At 42.6% G+C, this 21,696-nt stretch overlaps 3 protein-coding genes across 7 annotated transcripts in view; all 3 read right to left on the reverse strand.

Annotated features, from left to right (window-relative positions):
* Window positions 1-689: 689 nt before the first annotated feature.
* On the reverse strand, window positions 690-7,686 carry dok1a (docking protein 1a). Its single transcript, XM_010865792.5, has 6 exons — window positions 6,040-7,686; window positions 4,891-5,043; window positions 4,478-4,633; window positions 4,297-4,366; window positions 3,656-3,831; window positions 690-2,663 (listed from the first exon to the last, which is right to left on the reverse strand). The coding sequence occupies exons 1-6, from the start codon at window positions 6,094-6,096 to the stop codon at window positions 1,818-1,820; spliced, it is 1,458 nt and encodes a 485-aa protein (XP_010864094.2). The 5' UTR covers window positions 6,097-7,686; the 3' UTR covers window positions 690-1,817.
* Window positions 7,687-11,146: 3,460 nt separating this feature from the next.
* paip2b (poly(A) binding protein interacting protein 2B) lies at window positions 11,147-13,741 on the reverse strand. The gene is made up of 4 exons (XM_010865793.5): window positions 13,555-13,741; window positions 12,191-12,351; window positions 11,466-11,639; window positions 11,147-11,326 (listed from the first exon to the last, which is right to left on the reverse strand). The coding sequence occupies exons 1-4, from the start codon at window positions 13,559-13,561 to the stop codon at window positions 11,270-11,272; spliced, it is 399 nt and encodes a 132-aa protein (XP_010864095.1). The 5' UTR covers window positions 13,562-13,741; the 3' UTR covers window positions 11,147-11,269.
* Window positions 13,742-17,344: 3,603 nt separating this feature from the next.
* LOC105007037 (zinc finger protein 638) overlaps window positions 17,345-21,696 on the reverse strand; it is a 28,884-nt gene continuing 24,532 nt past the window's right edge. For 2 of the 5 annotated variants that reach the window (XM_010865795.4, XM_010865794.4), the window contains exons 16-21: window positions 20,497-21,633; window positions 20,010-20,360; window positions 19,478-19,613; window positions 18,919-19,044; window positions 18,216-18,337; window positions 17,345-17,702 (exon numbers count right to left, since the gene is read on the reverse strand). In XM_010865795.4, coding sequence (XP_010864097.2) covers window positions 17,649-17,702; window positions 18,216-18,337; window positions 18,919-19,044; window positions 19,478-19,613; window positions 20,010-20,360; window positions 20,497-21,633 — 1,926 coding nt within the window. In that variant the 3' untranslated portion in view covers window positions 17,345-17,648. Of the gene's footprint in view, window positions 17,703-18,215; window positions 18,338-18,716; window positions 18,791-18,918; window positions 19,045-19,477; window positions 19,614-20,009; window positions 20,361-20,496; window positions 21,634-21,696 lie in introns of those variants that run through there. The other 3 variants (XM_010865797.5, XM_010865796.4, XM_020043882.3) reach the window with 3 other exon arrangements.

The following is a 21,696-nucleotide window of genomic DNA, read 5'->3' on the forward strand; positions in this document are numbered from 1 at the left end:
CCATTTACCCCATCAAACGATACATTTGGTAACAACATTTATGCAATTCTGGTTGAGTTGCAAGAGAACGGCGTTACCTGATTGTGAAACCTCTATCCACCACAAAGAATAGCTGTTGTCAGTGCATGTCTGCCAAACTGCAATGGGTACAGACAGTTATGACTAGTTGTTTTTTTGTGTTGTCACATATGTACTCCATAAGTCAGACCCTCAAATTTGGACCATCAGGCCACAGGAGTACTCAAGATGATGTCTCTGTGGTTTTCTTCAAGGTCATACAAATGTATTGTATACCAGTCCAATCAGCTTTCTGAGTTATCACTTTCATCACGTCATCCCTAATTTTTAGTACAATTTAGTACAAACAATTTAGTACACGTTACAACTCACTAATACCTCACTAAAATGTAAAAATGTCTATTTGTGTGTATCACTGTATTTTGTGTAGTTACATGTTTTTTCCATTGTGTGTAGTGTTTATTTAAATTATTAATTTGTTTCTGTGTTGTCTTCCTCTTGCAATTTATTACCTGAATTCACCTTGATTAAAAATTTGTCAGCACCAACAATTGCTTGAAATTAATAACTGACAACATATAAATAACTCACAATAACAGAGAAAGCAAGAAAAATAAGAAAGTTGGAGAGAAGAGATAAAGTTGTAGAGCGCAAGAGAGAAGACAGAAAAAGAGATGTAAATGTTTTATTTCACTGAAAAGAGTTGTATGGATTTACAATGCATCATACTGTGACAGATTCATGTTAACTTTGAGAAAGAAACCTATTTAAAGCAACCTGATTGGCTGCTAGAATAGTTATAAAACCCACCCCATTACACAAATTGGGGGCAACAAAGTGGCTCAATGGTTTGTTACGGGACAGCCTCAGAGAACTAATAGAGGAAATGTTGATGGAGGCACACCCATAATAAAGAAATAAATAATGAATTAGTAAAATGGATGTGAGACCTAATGGAAGCGCAGTCATTTGACCTGTTCCCTTGTTCAGACGGGTCATGCATGTTCAAATGGTTGCGAGAAACGTCATCAACAATGTCATCAATGACAGACGTGGACATCAAATGATGTCGTTAGTTGATACTGAAAATGCCACGCATTGTACGATCAGCAATGTCTGAATACAGGGAAGGGCCTATAACATTCATTATGAAAGATTCATAACCGTTACACCTAGTCACTCTTTAGTAGACCACACTGCAATATTTCCATTTGCCTTACAGAACATTTGCCTTGTTAGACACCTGAATGATCGACAGGCAAGAACATGATATCCCTCTCGTTTTCACTATACTCATGTGAAATGTTAACATCCATAGGTCATACAAAGGTTATTGCATCAAAAAATAAAATTATGTTGAAACTCGTTTAATAAATAAAGTAACTTTGCTATACCATTTTGTGACTATTTTAAATTGTCTTAATATTCCTTTTGCCCAGATCAAAAGTAGCGCCCTATAGGGTCAGGTTTGCCTGACACCCTTTTTATTCTGTTATTTTATTAATTGAAAACATACTTTCAGTTTGACACTGAAAAAGATAATTTAGAGTGACTTCAAAACATGGTGCAATGTTAAAAAGAAATCCATCAACCAACTCAGATTATCGATGTTGATAATGTCACCACCTAGGCTGGAACTGGCCCAACCCATTGGTTTCACAACAGTACAATCAGAATTTGTAGAGGAAGACCAATCCAGACTCAGAAAGACAGGTCAGACGGTCAAAGTTATTATATTGCCAGGCATTAGCGGGATCCAATTTCCAACCCTCATGTAACCGAAATGACCGCAAAGGGTTCTACGGTTGACCTGACTGGACTCCAGTGGTGGGCCTCCTAGTGGCCAGGGTCTTGCTCAAGGTCAGAGAAGATGACGGCGACGACGAAGAAGAGGAGGATGAAGTTGTGGGTGTTATCAAAGAGACTGGCTTGCAGACCTGGCTGTAAAGGTGTGCAAACGGGTCAACCTTGGGGGCCTTGTTGCTGTCGGGGACCTTGCCTATTGTCCCCACGCATGGCTCACTGTAGATAGGTTCCTCCTTGTTGGGCCCCGGGTTCTGTTTCTGCGGTGTCCGTTCCAGGGGTGGACTGGCCCGGTGGTACACTTCCGAATATACCGGTTCAGACTCACTGTCGTGGCGACTGGATGTGAAAGGCAAAGTAGGCGGCGGTGGCGGCGTGCATCTTGGGGGCGTGAGTGACAGGACAACTGCCGGATCGGTGTACAGAGGTTCCAATCGGTTGCCAGGGGCCGCGTGGGCGGGGACTGGTGGGACAGGGTAGGAGCTGAGGGTCGGGGCTTTGGGGTTTATGTCGTCTGCTGGTTTAGAGTACGGACACTCCTCTGAGCCAATCATATCGAGTCTGCGCGTGTGAAAGGATGCTGGCCTAGATCTGACGGCGCCCTCGACAATGTTGGCGTTATCTGGTAGTTTGGGCAGCGGCGAACGTGAACGAGGCAAAACAGGGGCCGGCTTGGAAAAGGAGTCCTTGGCCTCGCGGTCATCCCCGGGGACAGCGGAGGCCTTCTGCTCCCTTATGGCAGTCTCAACGCGGCTGAAGATGTCCTCAGCCAGGCTCGTCTCAAAAATAAAGGCTCCAGGCCCGGAGTCGCAGCGCCGGCCCGCCTCGATGGAGAACGCCAGCTGGGGTACAACAGAGGAAGGAACCATTTCACACACAAAGTTGGCACAGGTGCATTCATGATAATATCCAGTCACCTTAAATGGACTTGGAGTCCTGCAGACACTCTTTGGACACTCTTTTTTCAGATTAAAAATACTTTATTTTTAAACTGATTCTCCGGTACTGGGATGACCTCTGGATTAGACCCTAGAAAGTGTACTCTGGGGTTAAAGCAACAAAGAAATCAGATGACTGGAACTCGGTCTCAGAATGAATTTTCTGCGGGGCCTTCAGATGTTAACATCTAGAATCATGTAAAAACAATCAATGACAATCTTGCATACAGGCAAAGAACACCTAAGATCTTAGATTTTATTTCCAATTACAAAGATTTGCCAAATAATACATTCCTAAATGTTTTAATCACAAAGCATAGGTGCAATCCATTAAAAACCAATGATCAACTGATCAAGCATAATGGCACTAAATACAGCTGCATTTACTTAATTTTTAAATCAATATTAATTACAATTTGGGTTATTATTATTTGCCTATTCAATCAAACATATTTAAAAAGTGTTCTCCTGCGATTGAATTTACTGGATTTCAAAACAAAAATATACATTTCGCTAAGGAAAATAATGTATGTAAAAATAAATACTGCATATAAGTCTAATACACTGGACATGAGGGAGGCGCCAGGACATGTAGACAAACTGTAATGAGAGCTATTAAATGTTCATTTGCCAGTCATGTTTGACAAATATATGAATAACATTTACATCTCAGTTAGCAGCCTTTTCAGAAAATGTGAATCCTGCTAAAGCCCATGCAGTAAACCGCAGAATAGGGGTTAAAGCACTGCAACATGTCAAACCAATCAACTGCCCTGTTTGAGCTAATACAAAACTCACCAGACCTCCAAAGGAAGCATGGCAACCATGTTATTCTTGAGGGAGGGCTACGCGGGACGGGATGATGTTACAACCCAAGTCAGATTAATTGAACTGACCTTGTCTCTGCCGTAGCGGCGCAGCAGCCGATAGGGCCAGGCCAGCAGAAACTTCCTGGTTTCGCCCTCCTTCAGTATCAGCTCTTCCTGGTCCACGTGCAACCAGTAGTGCTCCCCCTGCAGGCCACAGAGCACTGCTGCATCGGTCTGCTGAACAGTCACCCTGAAATCACTCACTGAGGAGAGGAGAGGGGAAGTGTGGGGGGTCATAACCAGAGAACGATGGACGCAGTTCATTATTATTTTATGTTCATCCATCCTTTACTAATTCACATTTACTTCACATTTACTAAAGAGATCTGGTGTAAGACAGCAGGGCCAGTTTTAATTTACCGATTAGACATCAATAGACGTAACTTAACAAGGGATGTTCTGGTTTGTGAGGTCACCGTGGTATGTCTGATTTACAGGGGGTGTCTGTGATATGTTTTATTTACAGGTGGTGTCTGTGATATGTCTGATGACAGTAATATCTCGTGTCCGAGAAATCTGTGATATGTATTTTGAATGTGACACCTCAGGTTTCTGTGACATGTCTGATGACTAATATCTCACGTGTCTGTGACTTCTCTTGATATGGCTGGTGTCTGGGAAGTCTCTAGTCTCTGTGATAACTCTGGTGTCTGTGATATGGAGCTCACCTTCCTCTCTGGAGACATATATCTGGTTGTCTTCCATCTGAAGCTGGTTATTCTGACCCGTGGAGCTCCTCTTGGATGTGGGAAATTACATTTACATTAGAAAAGACATGCCTGATTACCACAGCTTTGGAACCACAAGGGAAAAACAACAACTGAGCAGAAAGACAACCGACATTCTCACCTTAAAGGCGATCTCACAGATCTTCTCCACCCAGTCCATACACTCGTCTTTATCCGCGGCAAAGACAAACCTCCTGCTGTCCGACTCCACACAGAAGGCCATGTGGTCCTTGGGACAGGCCTCAGCGTGCGGTGGGAGCCTCAAAACGCTGACCACCTACATTCACATTCACACATTCACCTGGCATTTAGCAAACTTATAAAACCATATAAAATGGGAGTCTCTCTGCTTGGCACTCAGCAGAAAGGAGACTGGCCATTGGGTAGAGGATGGGTTAGGGTTAGGTGCATTGCCCTAAGGTAGGTAAGAAAACTACATATCTCTGTCATTGACAGTCAATCCATTATCAAAAGAAGTAGGTATTAGCAAAGTCAAAGCTAGGAAGAAAGACCGGTTCAAGTAGCCAGGTGTACCTCAGACAGGCGGATCACCCTTTTCTCCTTCTCCTGGTATTTCCAGGCTATGGAGGCACCAGACTTCTCACCTCCACCCACCTCTTGGCGCTCTAGCCTGGCTACACCGCTGCAACTGGAGGGGTACAGGGCTAGCCACAGCTTTTTCCACTTCTGGAGGAAAGGGAAAAGAGAGGGAAGACAAATAGGAGAGTGGGATAAAGATAGAACAAGGGGAATATAATTACTTAGAGACTTAACAAAAAGGTAAGGAAAGTATTTCCTCTTCCCTGGCATTGACTGATTTATGGTTTCCTGGCTCCAGTGGGAAGACATAAGTAACATTACCCATAATGTCACCAGCCCAGCTGGTCAGTCTGCCCTATATATAGTGAAGGTGTAGTAGATGAGGTCACCATGCACTTGTCCCTTCCTCGATGTTATGGCCATAGATTAGAACGCTAGGGTGCCTTGCTGTGTTTCAGGACAAATGGCATCCTATTCTCGTTTTAGTGCTTTTCGTTTATATGAGCGCTCGTTAAAAAAAGTAGTCTACTAAATAGGGAATAGAATGCCATTTGGAACACGCTAATCGTGGAATGTGCGGCGTGTATACTGGTCTCAGCGAACTCTGTCTGGGCATGCAAATCCCGTTCTGTTCTTGCTTCATTCCTTCATACATTACACACCATGACATTCCTAGCTCGGTGCAAAGTATTATTTTAACGTAGGCAACGCAAATGCGCAAAATATAAGACAAAACAAAAGCATCAAACGAGTTTGTAGACAAGATTGATGCTGTCAAATACTAGGACAAAATACTAAACGCTTAAAATTTGTCTAAATGTAAGGACTTGGGCAGGCCATTTGCTTTCATTTATGTAAAGTAATAGGTCACGAACATATGCTCGAATAAAGGTGAAATTATGTCTATTTTTGTCTCGCTTTACATAATTTTGTATAATGATTTGATTAATTATTTTTAACACTACACGTTCATTCATTATATTCATCAGATAAAATTATAAAGGCTATTTTTTCCAGTTATGATCAAATGAAGCTGTAAACCTAGTAGAGACAAACTTTTTACTTTAGATATACTGTCCCAATAGATATTCTGTACATACACTATAATCTGTGGAAGTGAGCTAAATAAATTCACATTCTTACCTTTTCTACATTTCGGTGTTGTAGGTAGACTTGGCCTGCTTTCACATGAGTGTCCATTATATGTTCCAAGATACTGCTGATTTGCAAGTGTACCTTAACCGCTACGGTCCACTACCCTCAATTTGGGATTGTCCTTATTTTCAGTACTATAGTTATTAATCCTAAAGTTGTGCTTTAGTAGCCTACTTCTAAACTCTCCGCCTAACAAACAAAATCGATAGCGATGAACTGTAAGAGGCGTGCTTATTAGCCTTGCGTCATCGCCAAATTGCCTGAAAGAACACAGTATGACCGCTCGACCACACCTGGCTCGCACGATTACTAGGCCTACCTCTGCTCTAGGGCGTTAGTGCACGCCACTTTCTTCTAATAGAAAATACCTGTCTGAATGAACGAAGCGAGGCTCACCAAGTGCCGAGTTTTTGAGTGGTCTACGAGTGTCAAAATACAATTATTTGATAAATCGGTTATATAAATGTTACGCGAGACGTGCCTACAAAATGAGTATGATTCGTGACACGCCCAGTTGTCACGAATCATACTTCCAGTCACTCCCCTTTGATGTAGGCAGTTGAACACCTCCAATAGAATATTCAAAGTATTGAAATAAGGTTTATGTACTAAAAACCGTAACAGGCTGAACAGCTCAGCGTCCACGTTTGAAGACAACACCATTATGATCGTTTTTAACATACATTGTTCTTAAAGCTACAAGACCAATCACCGAGTTATACAGTCAAATATAATTTAATTTGGAAATTAACGGCTCTTTATGCAATGGATAATATTATTACAGGATTTATATACTTGTATGTTTTCCTTACTCGCTTTATGTTTAAGAATGACGCAACCAACGTTTGTTTTGAAAGCTGTGACATCATCTTATTTATGATTACCTATCGCTTCCATTGATGTGTAATGAATCGATTAGCATTCATTATTGTGACAGTCCTACCAACGTTCTATAAAACACGTTTTCCAACACACATTTTACCAGCGTAAGTCTAGCTTGCTGACCGAGTTATCGTCTAGGAATGACCTAACAGGGAACAACAGCCATTTCATGAACTATTTTAGTCATATTCAGGTGAGTTCCATAAGAGTTTATAATTAGCATGATTTATGAATTCATTACTAAATATGTACTTTGTACCGTTTCTAGTTGGAGAGTTCAGGTTTAACCTATCAATCTCTCCCCGCTTGAGTCCCAGGCAGGACAGCAGAGCACCTATGGGTCAGACTACAAGTCCCCTGACCATCACCCCCTCAGGTTGTTTAGGCTCCAAAAAGAGCCTTCTCACACGACGCACCAGAAGGTAACTACCCTTCTCTTTCACACAAACATGCAAAGTCGCTGTTACGTTTACCTTTAGATCATTTAGCAACATCTTATCCTGAGCAACTTGTTGCAGACATTTTCATACTCCTTTCGTACTCTTACTTTTCATCTATATGTACCCATCCACAAAGCCCTGACTGTTGTTAAGGACTTCTGTCTGTCATCCCCTGTGTCTGTATGTCTGTCAGATAGCTGGTTTGTGGGCTCAGTACAACAGACTCTGCTTCAAGACCTCCATCAGCTACCCTCAGAACTCCGCCTCCACTGAGGTGAATGAGACTCAGGCACAAATTAACTTAACTATCCTTGACAGGCGCACCGTAGATTGTGCATTCATCAATATACACCCCGCCCCCCTTTCCAGAGCGGTAGACCCATGACAGCCACTATGTCAGAGAGGGAGAATTTCAATAAAATTCATGTGGAGAGGACAGCTCTTCCAGAGAAGGGGCTGAGCCAGGCACATTGTTTGAGCCCTGACCCGGGCGAAGGCAGGTCGGACTCCCCCTCTCTCCACCGGACCTTCGCCCCCCGCTCCGAGCCGTCCCACTCTGGCCCCTCCCAGAGGGAGGCTTGGACGCAGGTTACAGTGGACCCAGCACTGGGGGTCGCAGACAAAGCCGAACCTGGTGTGGAGTTGCCACAGATCAGCAGTGGAGAAGGTGACACCAACACGTATTCTCGTTGAGAATTCGGGGACCATATAACACCACAGCTTGTTTGTTTTGGACTCCTTTTGTACAGAACCATGCAATTAAGACAATCTGACCAGCCCCAAAAACAAACGGTATGTGTGTGTGAGTGTTACCTTGTTCCTGACACAGAGTCCCCTCGAGTGGAGGGACTGAGGACAAAGGAGTGCCGTCGTGACATGACCTACTTCTCCAGACTGGAGGCCAAGATCAACCAGCGCTTCGCCACCAACTCAGCCCTTATGCGTCGAGGCAGGTTCTAGAGATACGGTGGAACAATGTCAGAGATATCTTTATTAAGGACTCGCTGGTCACTAAGTCAGCCTTTACATACCTACGTTGCCCTGAAACCATTGGCCTACTTTGGGGAGAGCCCGCAAACACTGATATGTCGTGATGTAGGTCCACAAGATCCTGTGTGTTTATTTCTGATAACGTGTTCTTGTGTACAGGGCTGCCATTTGATGGTGTGACCACCTACAGTCAGAGCTACGCGCACTGGGCCAGTCCCCCCTTCCTGAGAGGCCCCCAGCGCATCCTGCCTGAAACCACAGTCAACTGGTACTGGTACAGCTCATCAAATGCAAATACTGAATTAGAAACAAGCTCAGTATTGACATAAGAACCTTCTATGCATCCCACTCGGTTCCTAAGTCTATCCATTTTAGTGGACGAGTTGCATCTTATGTCCCTCAAACGCAACTCTGGACCTCAAAACCTGTTCCACTGGTTTTTTTCCCCATTGCAACCCTCTAATCGGGCACCTATTTAGACCTGGGACACTAAGTGCATGCAGCTAATGATCAGGTAGAAAAGGAAACCAGCAGGCTCCAGACTTATATAAATCCCTTTACCAAGAAAACACAATGCCAGTCAAGTGGTGTTTTAGGTCTACATCTATTACAAAGCCTGTCTTAAAACATAGTCACAGGACATATTCACCCTTAGCATGCCTTTTCATAGCTATGCCTAGAAGACTCAGTGGTACTGTAGACATGGTCTGTATATGAATGTGCTGTATGTGACGTATCTGCTACTGTGAAACGTCCTGACCAATAGAATTAGGACTCCTATAATACTTGCTATGTGAGCTGTTATTGAAGATGCATTCCTGGCCCAGACTGCATTAATAGTCCCAGAGTGCATCTTTAACAAGGGATCGATTATTTATCACAGGTTCTCCATTCCATTCCTCCAGCAGGGCCTGGACATCTGAGTACCAAGAGCGGTACCAGAGACCTGAATGCTCAGTTCCTGGGAAGAGGAAGCCCCCAACCTGCCTCAAAACCAACACATGCCTCTCCACCTCAGGGTCCCAGGCCAGTGCCGGCCCCACAGCCCAGGTGCAAGGGCACATCCGCTCAGAGTACCAGAGGCACTACACCCTAAAGGTAATGGGCCTAATGGAACCATTGGGTTCACCTGTAGCTGACAACTTAGAGGGCCCTTGTCAAAAGTAGTACCCGGTGTTGTGAATATAGTGCCCATAAGAACACAAAAGTTTAAGGACCCCATAATCGGGGCAAACGTAAGGGCAGGTATTTAAGAACGGACTAGATTTACTCTATGCAGATGGGGGCTGCAGAGATTAATCAAGAGTCAAGTCATTAATCCAGAGCTTGCATGGGGACAAAGTCCCCACTGACATTTCAATAAGGACACCATGTGAATGCCAGCACTTCGGTCTCCCTTTAACTCAAAATAACAGCATTTATGTTTGCACGACCACACAAATCTGGACACAGGCTTTTCTGTCTGTGTTTTGCTACAGTTTAGACAAATTAGTGCATAAAAGATCTGAACTTAGTAAGCAGAGCAGTTGTATTTAAATGTTTTTGGATTTATTGCCCGAGACAACATTCTTATATTTTTTTGTATGAGAAAAACACTAGGCACTGATCTCTAAAATAAAAATCCACATAAAAATATGTCAGAAAATTGTCAGAAAATGTTTCTTGTCGTTTTGCTGCAGGGCTACCCGTGCCTGTCCAGACCCAAGACAAGCAGACCAAAAAAAGACCACTGACTGACCAAAACCCATCTCCATCGCTTAAGGATCAGACCGGAATTTGAACTGTTTGACAATACACTATTTTAATACAGAAATATTTAGAAAATAAGGGTACTTGTTTGTGGCTTAATTTAAAATATGCTATAATAAAAGGGGTCCTTTTGATGGGAAACTACCACGGTCAACTTTAGCTATACTAACAGGTTTCTACACGACACGACTACAGAATCAAATAAAACAATGAGCAAGACACTAAAGTGCCCGAGAGGGTACCTGATCTTTATTTTATCATAGCTGTCCTCATTTTCTTAAAGCAAGTCACAAACTTGACAGGATTTCTACTCAAGTAAAAAAAAAAAAGAAAAAAAAAGAAAATGAAAAAGTTGCCTTGGAATTCCCTCAGATTCCAAAAGCTGCCGTCTGCTCCGCCCCAGTTGTCCGGTTGTGTCCAGTCCTTCCATATGCTGTTGTCTGTGCATAATCCTTTGCCTGTCTACTGACACAACCTACCCTAAAACCAGCCCCTAAGAGGAAAATAAAATAAAAAAAAAAACATTGAGAAAGGAGAAGAGACAGCAACAGTGATTGAAAGAGGGACAAACCTGTAGCCAAGATTTCCACAATGACAGAATCACACAGCTGCAATTCAGCGATTAAAGAGAAAGAAAAACACAAAGAGCAGAACTTTCTATGTGGCTCTGACCTCCGAATATATTGTCTGTCCAATAAGAACATCTTATACTGATGACCCCTCCCATTCCGTCCAAAGGGTTTCTTACACAGAAGTGGTCCTTTCCCACCCGGCTTCCATTACAGCCCCTAGCGTAGTTATTCGACTCTAGTCCTGGAGGGCAGGAAACACTTTCAGTCCATCCTCTCCTTCTAAGGGACTGATTCTAAATTCAGACACCAAGTAAACGCGATTAAGGATCAGTAAAAATAATAATAAAATAAAAAAACAAAAACCCAGCCCTCCAGGATAAGAGTCAAAGAGCCTTGGTTTACCTCATGGGAACAAAACGGAAATAAAAAGCTTATTGAAGAGTATATGTCACCCGCCCACCCCAAAACCCCCGTCCCGCCCCATGTACCCCACACAGCCCCATAGCAGGAGAGTGTAAGGGTGCCTGCTGGGAAGCCAGCAGTCACAAAGAGTCTATGAGGGATCCCTCTACTGGTGGGAGGACCCTAGTATTTCATTCCTGGCACAAATTCCTTTGCCTCTGGGTTCAAGCTGCTCTTGCGCTGTAAAAGAGAACAGAGATTTTACATTAGGAATTCATAATAAAATAAAATCTTTGCACATTTTTCTTGATGGTGCAATAGACATGCTTTTAGTGTCTCAAGAAGCCAATTGTGACACAGACATTGTAATAAAACTCACCGCGATGTCGTCGGCGTTGCCTCCGGAGACCGATAGCCCGTTTAGCTGCTGCTGAATCTGTCCCACCCCCGGGGCGAGGTCTCTGGCAGGAATGAACCAATCCTGATCTTCCTCTTCCAGCATTTCCTGGAAACAGCGTTCCAAGAACTCCTGCTCCAGGAGCTCCTCCTCCACCTGGTATGACAACACAACGTGTATAAATGGGGTTTACGACAGTGTTTTTCGATCACCTTTCCTTGATTACTTGCGGTGGTGAGTCCTCAAACCTGGCCTACTTTTCCAAGTGAAAAAAGGCTCAAATGGGTACATTGATTTCAATTACTACCCTCAAGTCTTGGGATTTTTTTTTTACAAAATAATAAATAAAAAAAAACTCTTTACTTTGTAGAACTGCTCAGAAAGGGATTTACCTCAGATGACTGTCTGTCCTGAATGGCCAAACATTAATGGGATAGTCATTATTTTTTTTTTTATATATATATTATAACAATTATGTTGAGTTCATATATTAGTACTGCAGATGTGGCCTGAAAAATGTGTTTGTATTAACCAGCCTTGATATCATGTGATATGCTAGCAAAATTATGTAGCAAAAAATGTTTGTGTGATAACTTGAGAAACTGGATGGTTGGTGCAATCAAGATCTACCCAATCCCTCAACCCACACCCAGCAAGTCAAATTATTTTAATACATTATCTGCTAGATATGGATTACCGCCACTGACCTGTCTGTTGTAATCCTCCTCATTCTCCATCCACATGTACTCAGCAAAGGGGTTGCCCCCCTCGCCCTCCTTGTGCCCGTTGGCCACCGTATCCTCTTTCACGGAGACATTGCTGCCGCCGGGTGTTTTTGCCATCTCAGGACTGTTCATCTCTGCAGGCTCTGTAAGGTTACACAATGCACACGTAAAGACCAACCCCCTTTAAAACTGAATAGATGACACGTTGAAAACGTGACATAAAATAAATAACTTGCAAATAACGAACACCCGAGTACTAATGCAATGGAAAAAGTAGTGTACAATTTTGTTTCACTGACTGGATACTTGGTTAGCTAATGTTGATTAACTCAAAAGATGACAGCTTACAGCTGACGTGGCTACAATTACTAACCAGGTGGTACAATACCGTTAGAGCTGGAGAATTCAACAATGCTTAGCGCTTTTACTTTCGTCCTCAGCATTGAAGGATGCACATTACATGAGACAAAAACATATTGGTGATGACAAAACCCACATGGAGCTTGAGGCCTACCTGCGTGTCAGAGCTGCAACACGCCAGCATTATATAGCCAGACATTTCATTCGTTTGAAGAGTTACAACTACAGTAATCGATGTAAATTGCTAAGTAACCTTTAATATATTAACGTTTTATCGCAGTTTAATTGAGGTTCTATCCTCTTTCGTGAATTGTCAGTTTGCAAAATAGCTAACGTCGTTAGCTCGTTTGTACAGTAGACAACGTTAGCTAGCATAAATACAGAAAATATAGATAGCTCGCTACAGTAGCCAGTCTTTAGCAGACACGACATGCCTTAAATTAATATAATGAAAGGGGTAGTAGTAGTGAGTTGAGTCTCGTTTCACTGTAAACCTGACGTTACTGCACGAGTAATCGAATTAGCAATTTAACTCGCAAGCCACAGTAACGTTAACCAGTTAATTAGCCACGTTAGCATGCGCTGATAACAGTAAGCTACCTAGCGAACACTACTTTGGCGAATACTAGAAACTAGTAGTACCATGAAAGTAAGCAACGTTACTGTCGTTGGAAACTGAAGTATTTACATGCATTGGTGGTATTGATAGATGCACACACTATCAAAACAGTTTGCTGGTAGTGTTTAGTAGAGTCCATCAGAATGTTCATCTCTGTCGACCAAACGTGTATGTTTTAGCTACTGTGGCTAATTAGCAATAAAAACAATACTGGCATGACGCTAACGTTAGCCAGGCAGCTACCTAGTACTGTTAGCAACTTGCTAAGCTAAAACAAGCTTAGCTGGAAGGCTGCGAGACATGCACACACAATACAAGTCCATTTGTATCTGGACAGCACAGTAACAGTAGCGCAACAAAAACATACCTGGCATCGTTGGAAATTTCTGTAAGACGACCAGATATTTCTCCACAATAGTTAACGAAAATATTTGTCGAATTTTCAGCTACGTCGCTAATAGGCTAGCCAACTCACTACATTACATCAAGACACTCATGAGGACTCCTGCTTGTTTCGTAGTTGTATTTCACCAGCACCGCCTCCTTTATTGCTCTGGCGTCATCAACTGAAAGGTCGGTGTAATGGCCATGCATGCACATTGGCATGTGGTTACTAAAGTGTAAGGGTAAAATACTCTGAAAAGGTAGTTCACCAGCACACTGAACGACCTCTACAAAGACACAAAATACACACACAATATTGCAAATTAAAGAAATGCAAATGTGGGTGTATACTGCATACTTTCACACAGGAGGCTGGTGGGATCTCAATTGGGGAGGACCGGCTCCTATTAATGGAATAGAATATTTGGAATTATTTGTTACTGTTCCATTTACTCCATTCCAGCCTGGGGTGTAGAATGGGGCGCAGTACTCCTGCCAGGGGGGTGGGGGTGGGGGGGCTGTACTCCTCTCAACAGCCTCCACCAAGTAACTGAAGCAATATTTCAGAGTTTTCTGAGAAAAACAACAATTTCAAACCTTGACTGATGGAACTTTTCTTTCTCCTGTAACATGTCTCAAAAATGTCATGTTCCTAAGAACAGACACAACACTACAAAACCTGGTACAACTGAGGAGGTAAATCAATATCCATTAAGAATGCTGATCTTTGTCATTCCACATTCAAATTATTTATTTTGCTCAGCATGTGCACTTGTGAGTGACAAACAGGGGCAGCGGGTCATTTAACCTATGCAAACTACACTGTTTCACATTAAAACAGTTCATGATTGATTGTCCGTGAGAAGAAAGTACAACTAAGCCAACAATAAGGCCTGTAGTCTACTAGCTGATTGTTCATGCAATGGCACAACTCAAAAACATTAGATATTCATCATACACAGTGCAAAAGAACATGTTTGTTTGTTTAGTATCCCACGTGGCTCACAACCCCAATATCGGGAACCATTGTACTATCCATTCTAACCACTTGATCCCCACTGTCTCCTCTGCTTCCTCCCACATAAACTTAACTTTCGATCTCACTTGTTCACCCACACTCTGTAAAGCAACTTTTTGAGAACTATGCCAATTCTGGCCTCCAGTTAAAGTCAGGCTGCATAAAACAGTAGCTTCTTTCTAAACCAGACTAGCTGTAAGCTAACCTCCTAACAGTTGTAATTTTTTATTTAACTTTATTTTACGTGGCTGTGGTCCATCCCTTAAAGTGATCTTTATTATGGGATGAAGTGTCCCCTCTTCCTACAAGAAGCTTGGATCACTGGTACAAAGCAGTTTTACTGTAGGTCTACTGCATATTTATCTGTGCTCCTCACAAATGAATTAATCACAAACATACTTTTCATTCTGAACTACTACTGTCATTCACAGTTCCTATTTCAGGTCCCCCTCAAGAAAGAGTTTTATAACCTCAAGGGTTTGGTCCGGGTTAAATACAATATATATATATATATATATATATATATATATATATATATATATATATATATATATATAGGGGATAAGCCAAGATCAGTCCTGCACCGAAGGTCAGAGTGGCTGTGTAACAAGGAGAAACAAACATGGCCCGAGATTCAGGCTGGTGATGTAAATGACTGTAGTTGTGCTGTATTAACCAGTGTATGACAGAGCTTATGGGATCCTATAGGCAAATGGTGTCTTTGAGATTCTTCAGGAAATAAAAAAAAAACTGTACTCTCTGTGGGTAATGGGACATTATTATTTTGACTCTACTGTAGCTTCCATAATTTTGGATTCAAAATGAAACAATTGCTGTAAATATGCATGTTCAGCTTTTTGTATTTGCGTATATACAGTGGATATAAAAAGTCTACACACACCTGTTAAAATGCCAGGTTTTTGTGATGTAAAAGAATGAGACAAAGAAAAATAATTTTTCACTTTAATGTGATCTATAATGTGAACAATTCAATTGAAAAACATACTGAAATCTTCAAGGGGGAAAAATAAAAACCTTACAATAACCTGGATGCCTAAGTGTGCACACCCTTTTATAATTGGGGATGTGGCTGTGTTCAGAATTAACCAATCAAATTCAAACTCGTGTAATGATTTCTATTTAACATAACTGCCATCATTTAAAGTGATTAATCACAAATAAAATGAAACTGTTCTAGTAAGATTTTCCTGAAATGTTCTTAGTTGCATCTCAGAGCAAAAGTGGCCAGTACCTATCAAAAGTGGTCCAAGGAAGGAAAAGCGGTGAACCGGCGACATGGTCATGGGCAGCCAAGGCTCATTGATGCACGTGGGGAGCAAAGGTTGGCCCGTGTGGTCCGATCCAACAGACGAACTACTGTAGCTCAAATAGCTAAAATTAATGCTGGTACTGATAGAAAGGTGTCAGAACACTGCATTGCAGTTTGTTGCGTATGGGGCTGCGTAGTCGCAGACCAGTCAGGGTGCCCATGCTGACCCATCCACAACAGGAAGCGACTACAATGGGTATGTGAGCATCATAACTGGACCACGAAGCAATGGAGGAAGGTGGCCTGGTCTAATGAATCACATTTTCTTTTACATCACATGCATGGCCAGGTGTGTGTGCGTTGCTTTCCTGGAGAACACATGGCACCAGGATGCACTAACGGAAGAAGGCAAGCCAGTGAAGGCAGTGTGATGCTTTGGGCAATGTTCTACTGGGAAACATTGGGTCTTGCCATTCATGTAGATGTTACTTTGACATGTACCACCTACCTTAACATTACTGCAGACCATGTGCACCCTTTCATGGCAACGGTATTCCCTGATGGCATTGGCCTTTTTCAGCAGGATAATGCGCCCTGCCACAAAGTAAAAATGGTGTTGACTTGGCCTCCAAATATGCCAAAAGGGGGACCTACACACTATTAGGTAGATGGTCATAATGTTATGGCTGATCAGTGTATATGTACTGGTTTCACTAATTAGAAATTACAATACCTATACACTGTGGCTTTGGTTTCAATGCACTAAAAAATTTGGGTGGGTTCTGGCAAATTATTTGTGAAGGCATAACTGAGCCGTCACATCTCAAGCCTTGACACTAGACAATTTCCTTTGGTGTCTGCTATTAATGTCTTATCAACATGAAAAACAAGTACTATGTATAAGTAACACAACCTCAAATAAAATAAGTGCGTATAAACACATGCTTGCTACACAAGTCCTTCCTTTTAATTAGTGCCTACTTTAATGTCTAGCGAATAGCTCAGTAGCTAGTTAATAGCTCAATAGCTCTGGCCAAGCACATGAAGAGGATGTGAAGTCTCATCTTAAACCCAATCACAAACCCATACAATTTTCTCAGATGACTGTGCTACAAAACATTGTCAACTAGAAATCAATATCCACGCTCATCCAAACAGGAGCAGTACCTGATGAAATGACTCATTTTAAATGACTTATATTTTACACTAATCAACCTGAAAGGAAGTTGCAGTGATGTGTATTGATTAAAAAGTAACTGATGTGCATGAAATAGCAAATGCTCTTAACATGCCAAGCCTTTTACTTCCCATGTTAACAAGTTAGCAGTGTTTTCCCTTGAATTGTATAATACCAAAGTAATAAAAAATTACTGATAGTGATCCTACTTACAGATTATGAACAAATAATCTATCATTAGAATCACTATATTACTCTGGTAAATTATAAATAGCTATGCCTTGAAATGAACACAAACTTCCATGACAAATGATTAATGATTTATTACTGGAAAAAAAACAATTTCTGTTCACACTTGTCTATTTCTTTTGAGTCACATTTCTTAATTATGGGAAATTAGGTTACTAACAAAATTAAACATTTACAACAGTCTCCTCACAAAAAAACTGAAAACAGTTAAGACAGGAATGAATCAGTCAGTAAGTGGTTCTGTCCAAAATGGCATACTATTTTTGTTTGATGTACTGTTGACCAGGGCTCAAGTGAAATGTAGAGCACTTAAATAGGGAATACAGTGCCATTTAAGACTCAGAGTAGTCCATTTTGAATTATTCAGCTTGCCATGGAGCTTCCTTCTTTCTTTGCTCTCCATTTATCCAGGGATTTCTGTAAACAAAAGACAAAAAAACAATTACCATTATTGATCCTATTTGTTCTCATGATGATATTGAACTGATGTACAGGCTACAGTCCCTCATGTTCTTTTCAACTTGTGTCAAATAATAGCTGATCTCTGACAAATTATAAATCTTGATACATTTTACTGAATGCACTGAGCTTGTCTGACGCTATAACATTGCATGCTGAATGTTAATTGACTGAAGACAAGCCCTAATATTACAATATTATTATTTATATTAAGAGCCAGAGAGCAAGACCATACACAACCCTGCTCAGATTCTTTCAGTGCACAGAAGTTGCTCTCGCACTCAAACACAATCAATGATATATCGTAGTCTGATTAGCGTGCCATCAAAAGCTATGCATTTTATTTTTATACACAAAATTGTGTTTTAGACGTGCGTTTTTTGCCATATAATTTTAAGCAGCCAATCCTATATAGGGATATCACATCACCCGAAAATGTCTAGTCTTAATAATAGTCTATGTGGTTCTCACCTCAAGGTTCTGATAATGCTTCAGGCTCTTGCAGTGGTTCTTCTTGGCCTCATCGGTTCCACTGTAAAACTTAGAACACACCTTGCAGAAGAATCCTGACTTGGGGACTAGGAACTCCATACCTGACAGTAATCAAACACACCAACAATCAAATCCAACAGAATCAGCCAGATAATTACTAATGGACTGGAGAAAAAAAGTAAATTCGAAAGGTCACCTGAGAACTAAAAAGCCCTTTGGAACATCCTGTGACAGAAACAATTATTTGAGTCTAAGATTTATTATTAGTGTATTCATCTGAAACTATTATTCTCCCTTCCCAATGTCATTGTATCTACAGCCCTTTCTCAATGGAACGATTTTGGAGAGCTAAAGATTGTGGTAAGCCTCCCTCCTAGGCATCTGCGCCAAGTTTTGTGTCCTTTTTTTCCTCCCTCACTGCTCTTCAAACGGGAAGTAATGTGGGTCAACATGTGTAAGTCTGGGGAAAGGCTCAATCACCTGAAGATCTTCATTACCTCAACCCGCTGGCAGCTAGCAACAGTCTACGATCAAACCTAAATTGTGGTCATCAGCTTGGGGCAAGAAAAAAAACTTAAGACCTCTGTGCCAGCAGGGAGGCCCAATTATTTTACCAGTATTAAATCAACATTACTTCAGACAACCATTAAAATCCAGAGGCATGCATTTGTGAGAGTCTTACCAACAGGACAGTCAGGGGTGAAAGGAGGAATAGTGTAGTCTTCATGAAACAGGGGCTCCAACTTAATCTTCTTCTTCACGGTCTCTTCGCTCTCCTCCTGAGACTTACTTTTTCCCTTCATCTCTACTAGGAGATTAAAGAAGACAGGATGAAAGAAGGCCGGGTTGCTAGACACTGCTGCTGAGTTTCTACCTGACTGAAATCCAACTGAAATGGTTTCCATAATTTTTTTTCTTGGTGACCAAAACAAAATCAAGAAATGTCTTTGAAAGTCAACATGTTGTAGCCAGAAACATGAGAAAGAAAATGTCTAAATGGTAACATTTCACAATGGATGTAGCCTGTATTTGCTAGTTATTACTCCTCCAAATCTAACGTTGGATGAATTCTTGATGTTTGTCATGATTTGCTTAATGAATGGAAAATAGGCTACACAAACACACACTGATCGTTGTTCGAGTGAACAAGCAGCTGACCTTTTCATGAAGAAAACAAGGTTAAATGTTAAACGTGTACAGGTTGGCAGGTCTTCAAATGAACTCAATAAGGGAGGAATTACCTGGGCTGTCCTTTTCTTCTTCCTCCTCTTTTCCACTGACAGCAGGTATGTCTGCAGGCGTCGCATCAATGGGACCTTTCACATCTGAAGCCTCGGTGACCTCATCACAGGTTGTCTTTGGCACAGTAGCTACAAGCTGAAAGACGTATGAAAAAAGAACCCTGTAGTATAACATCCTTCAATGCTTGCATTAGTTATTAATTACTAAAATTTGTACCCTTAAAATATTCACCCGGCACAGCCTAAAGAAGACTGGCCACCCCTCAGAGCATGGTTCCTCTCTAGGTTTCTTCCTAAGTTTCAGCCCTTTATAAAGGAGTATTTCCTAGACACGGTGCACCAACACTGTTGTGGCTTGCTCTTTGGGGTTTCAGGCTGGGTGTTTTGTAAAAGCACTGTGACAAATGCTGATGTAAAAAGGGCTTTATAAATACATTTGATTGATTGATTGATTCATTGACTTTTACACAATTATTACCAAGTCCTACCTACATGTGTGAGAATCTAGAAATGTGACTAGAGCAAGACTGACCTCTGTACGGTCATCCCGAAGCTCTGGAACATTCTCGGCTTCCAGCACCCCGGTTCCCTCTTCAGTCTTCACTGACTGCTCCTCCGTGGTTGCTGGGGACCCTGACGACTCCTTCTCCTGGTCCTTCTCTCCTAGTTCCACTGGGTTCCCAGGGTCAGCAGCCTCTGCTGGAGTAGGGTCAGCCTGGCTCTCGGTCTCCAGGGCAGATGTGGTGGTTGCATCGTGGCCGGTCGGCTCTCTCGACTCTGTGGCATCTTTTGTGATCACCTCGGCTACATCTTCCACCTCGTCCAGCGTCACAAAGTCCTCCAGGTCAAAGGGCGTGGTCTCCTCACCAACCTCCTCCCCCTCCTGCACGTTAACGAGAAGGAAATAGTTAAAATGCCAGTTGGAAGGTTGATACTTCTTACAGTAATTTATTAATCACACTGCATGTGATATGAGTTACTCCATTTACAACAAAATAAATCGCAAAAGCGCTACTTACTTCTACCTGTTGTTTGTTGCTCTGCAACACAGGGGAGGTCCTGTTCTCTCCATATCCTCTCCTGGACTCAGACCTGGGGCTTCTCCCACTGGGCCGACTCCCTTCAGACCTGGATTTAGCCGATCCGGATGACCCCTCCCTCTGGCACTGCCTCTTCTCCCTCTCCCTCCTCTCTTTCTCCACCTTCTCCTCCTGAACCTTCCGCCTCTTCTCCCTCTGCTTCCTCTCGCTCTCCCTCTCCTCATCGTGGGTCTTCCGCTTGGCGACTCGTTCTCTTCCGGCGTCTGCCTTTTGGCCTGCGGGGGGCACTGGTTCCTTGTCCTTCTTGGTATGCTCAGCATTGGCTCTGCTGGACGACCGCGCCCTGCATTCCTCTAACAGAGCCTTCAGAATCTCCGGGGTCACCTTGGGTAGGGCGGGGGGGGGCTGGACAACCGGGGTCTGCTTATCTGTAGGTTTGTCGGCTGGGGTCTTCTCTGTGGTATTCTTTGAGCTCGCAGAAGATCTATTCCTGCTCTCCTGTCTTAGGGCCTCTATGACGGCTGCCATCACTGTTGGCGACGGGCCGGAGACGGGGACTTCTGAGCACTTGATCCCTGTTGTAGCAGACGGAGTTGCGCGGGTAGAACCCAAGGCGACCGCTTGTTTATCTTTGTCGGAGTCTGCCGTTAAAATGTTAAGGACCTTGTCTGTGACCTCACCTCCACTCTGACCTCTGGGCAGGACCTCAGTGTTGGGTGCCGTGACCTCTACCTGGTTCAATGCTGTGTCACTGGGTTTCTCATCCGTTCCTTCCAACGCCGTGGCCACCTCTTGAAGTTCTGTTTTAACCTCTCCTCCTTCCTCCTCCTCCTCCTCTTCTTCATCCCCAGGATTCTTTCCTCCAACCTCCCCTGTCCTGGTCTCCACCTTTAACACTGACTGGTCAGGAGCACCCACTGCCTCATCAGCAGGCGTAGTCCCTACAGCCTCTACACCAGCAGAAATGTCGCCTTTAAGCGTATTAGCCTCTGGATCAGGAACAGGATCTGGTTTCCAGGTGAAGGAGAGCGGGTTGTTCTGGATAATGCAGGGATACGTTTGGAATCGGTTGAAGACTTTCTGGGCCATGTCTGCCGTTTCCATCTCGAAGATGATCTGAGGGAGTGAGAAAAGACGTCTGAATGGATGGGTGCGGTCTTACTGTAGGGAACAGGTACA

This window comes from Esox lucius, chromosome 25 (assembly GCF_011004845.1).
Source record: "Esox lucius isolate fEsoLuc1 chromosome 25, fEsoLuc1.pri, whole genome shotgun sequence".
Taxonomy (NCBI): domain Eukaryota; kingdom Metazoa; phylum Chordata; class Actinopteri; order Esociformes; family Esocidae; genus Esox; species Esox lucius.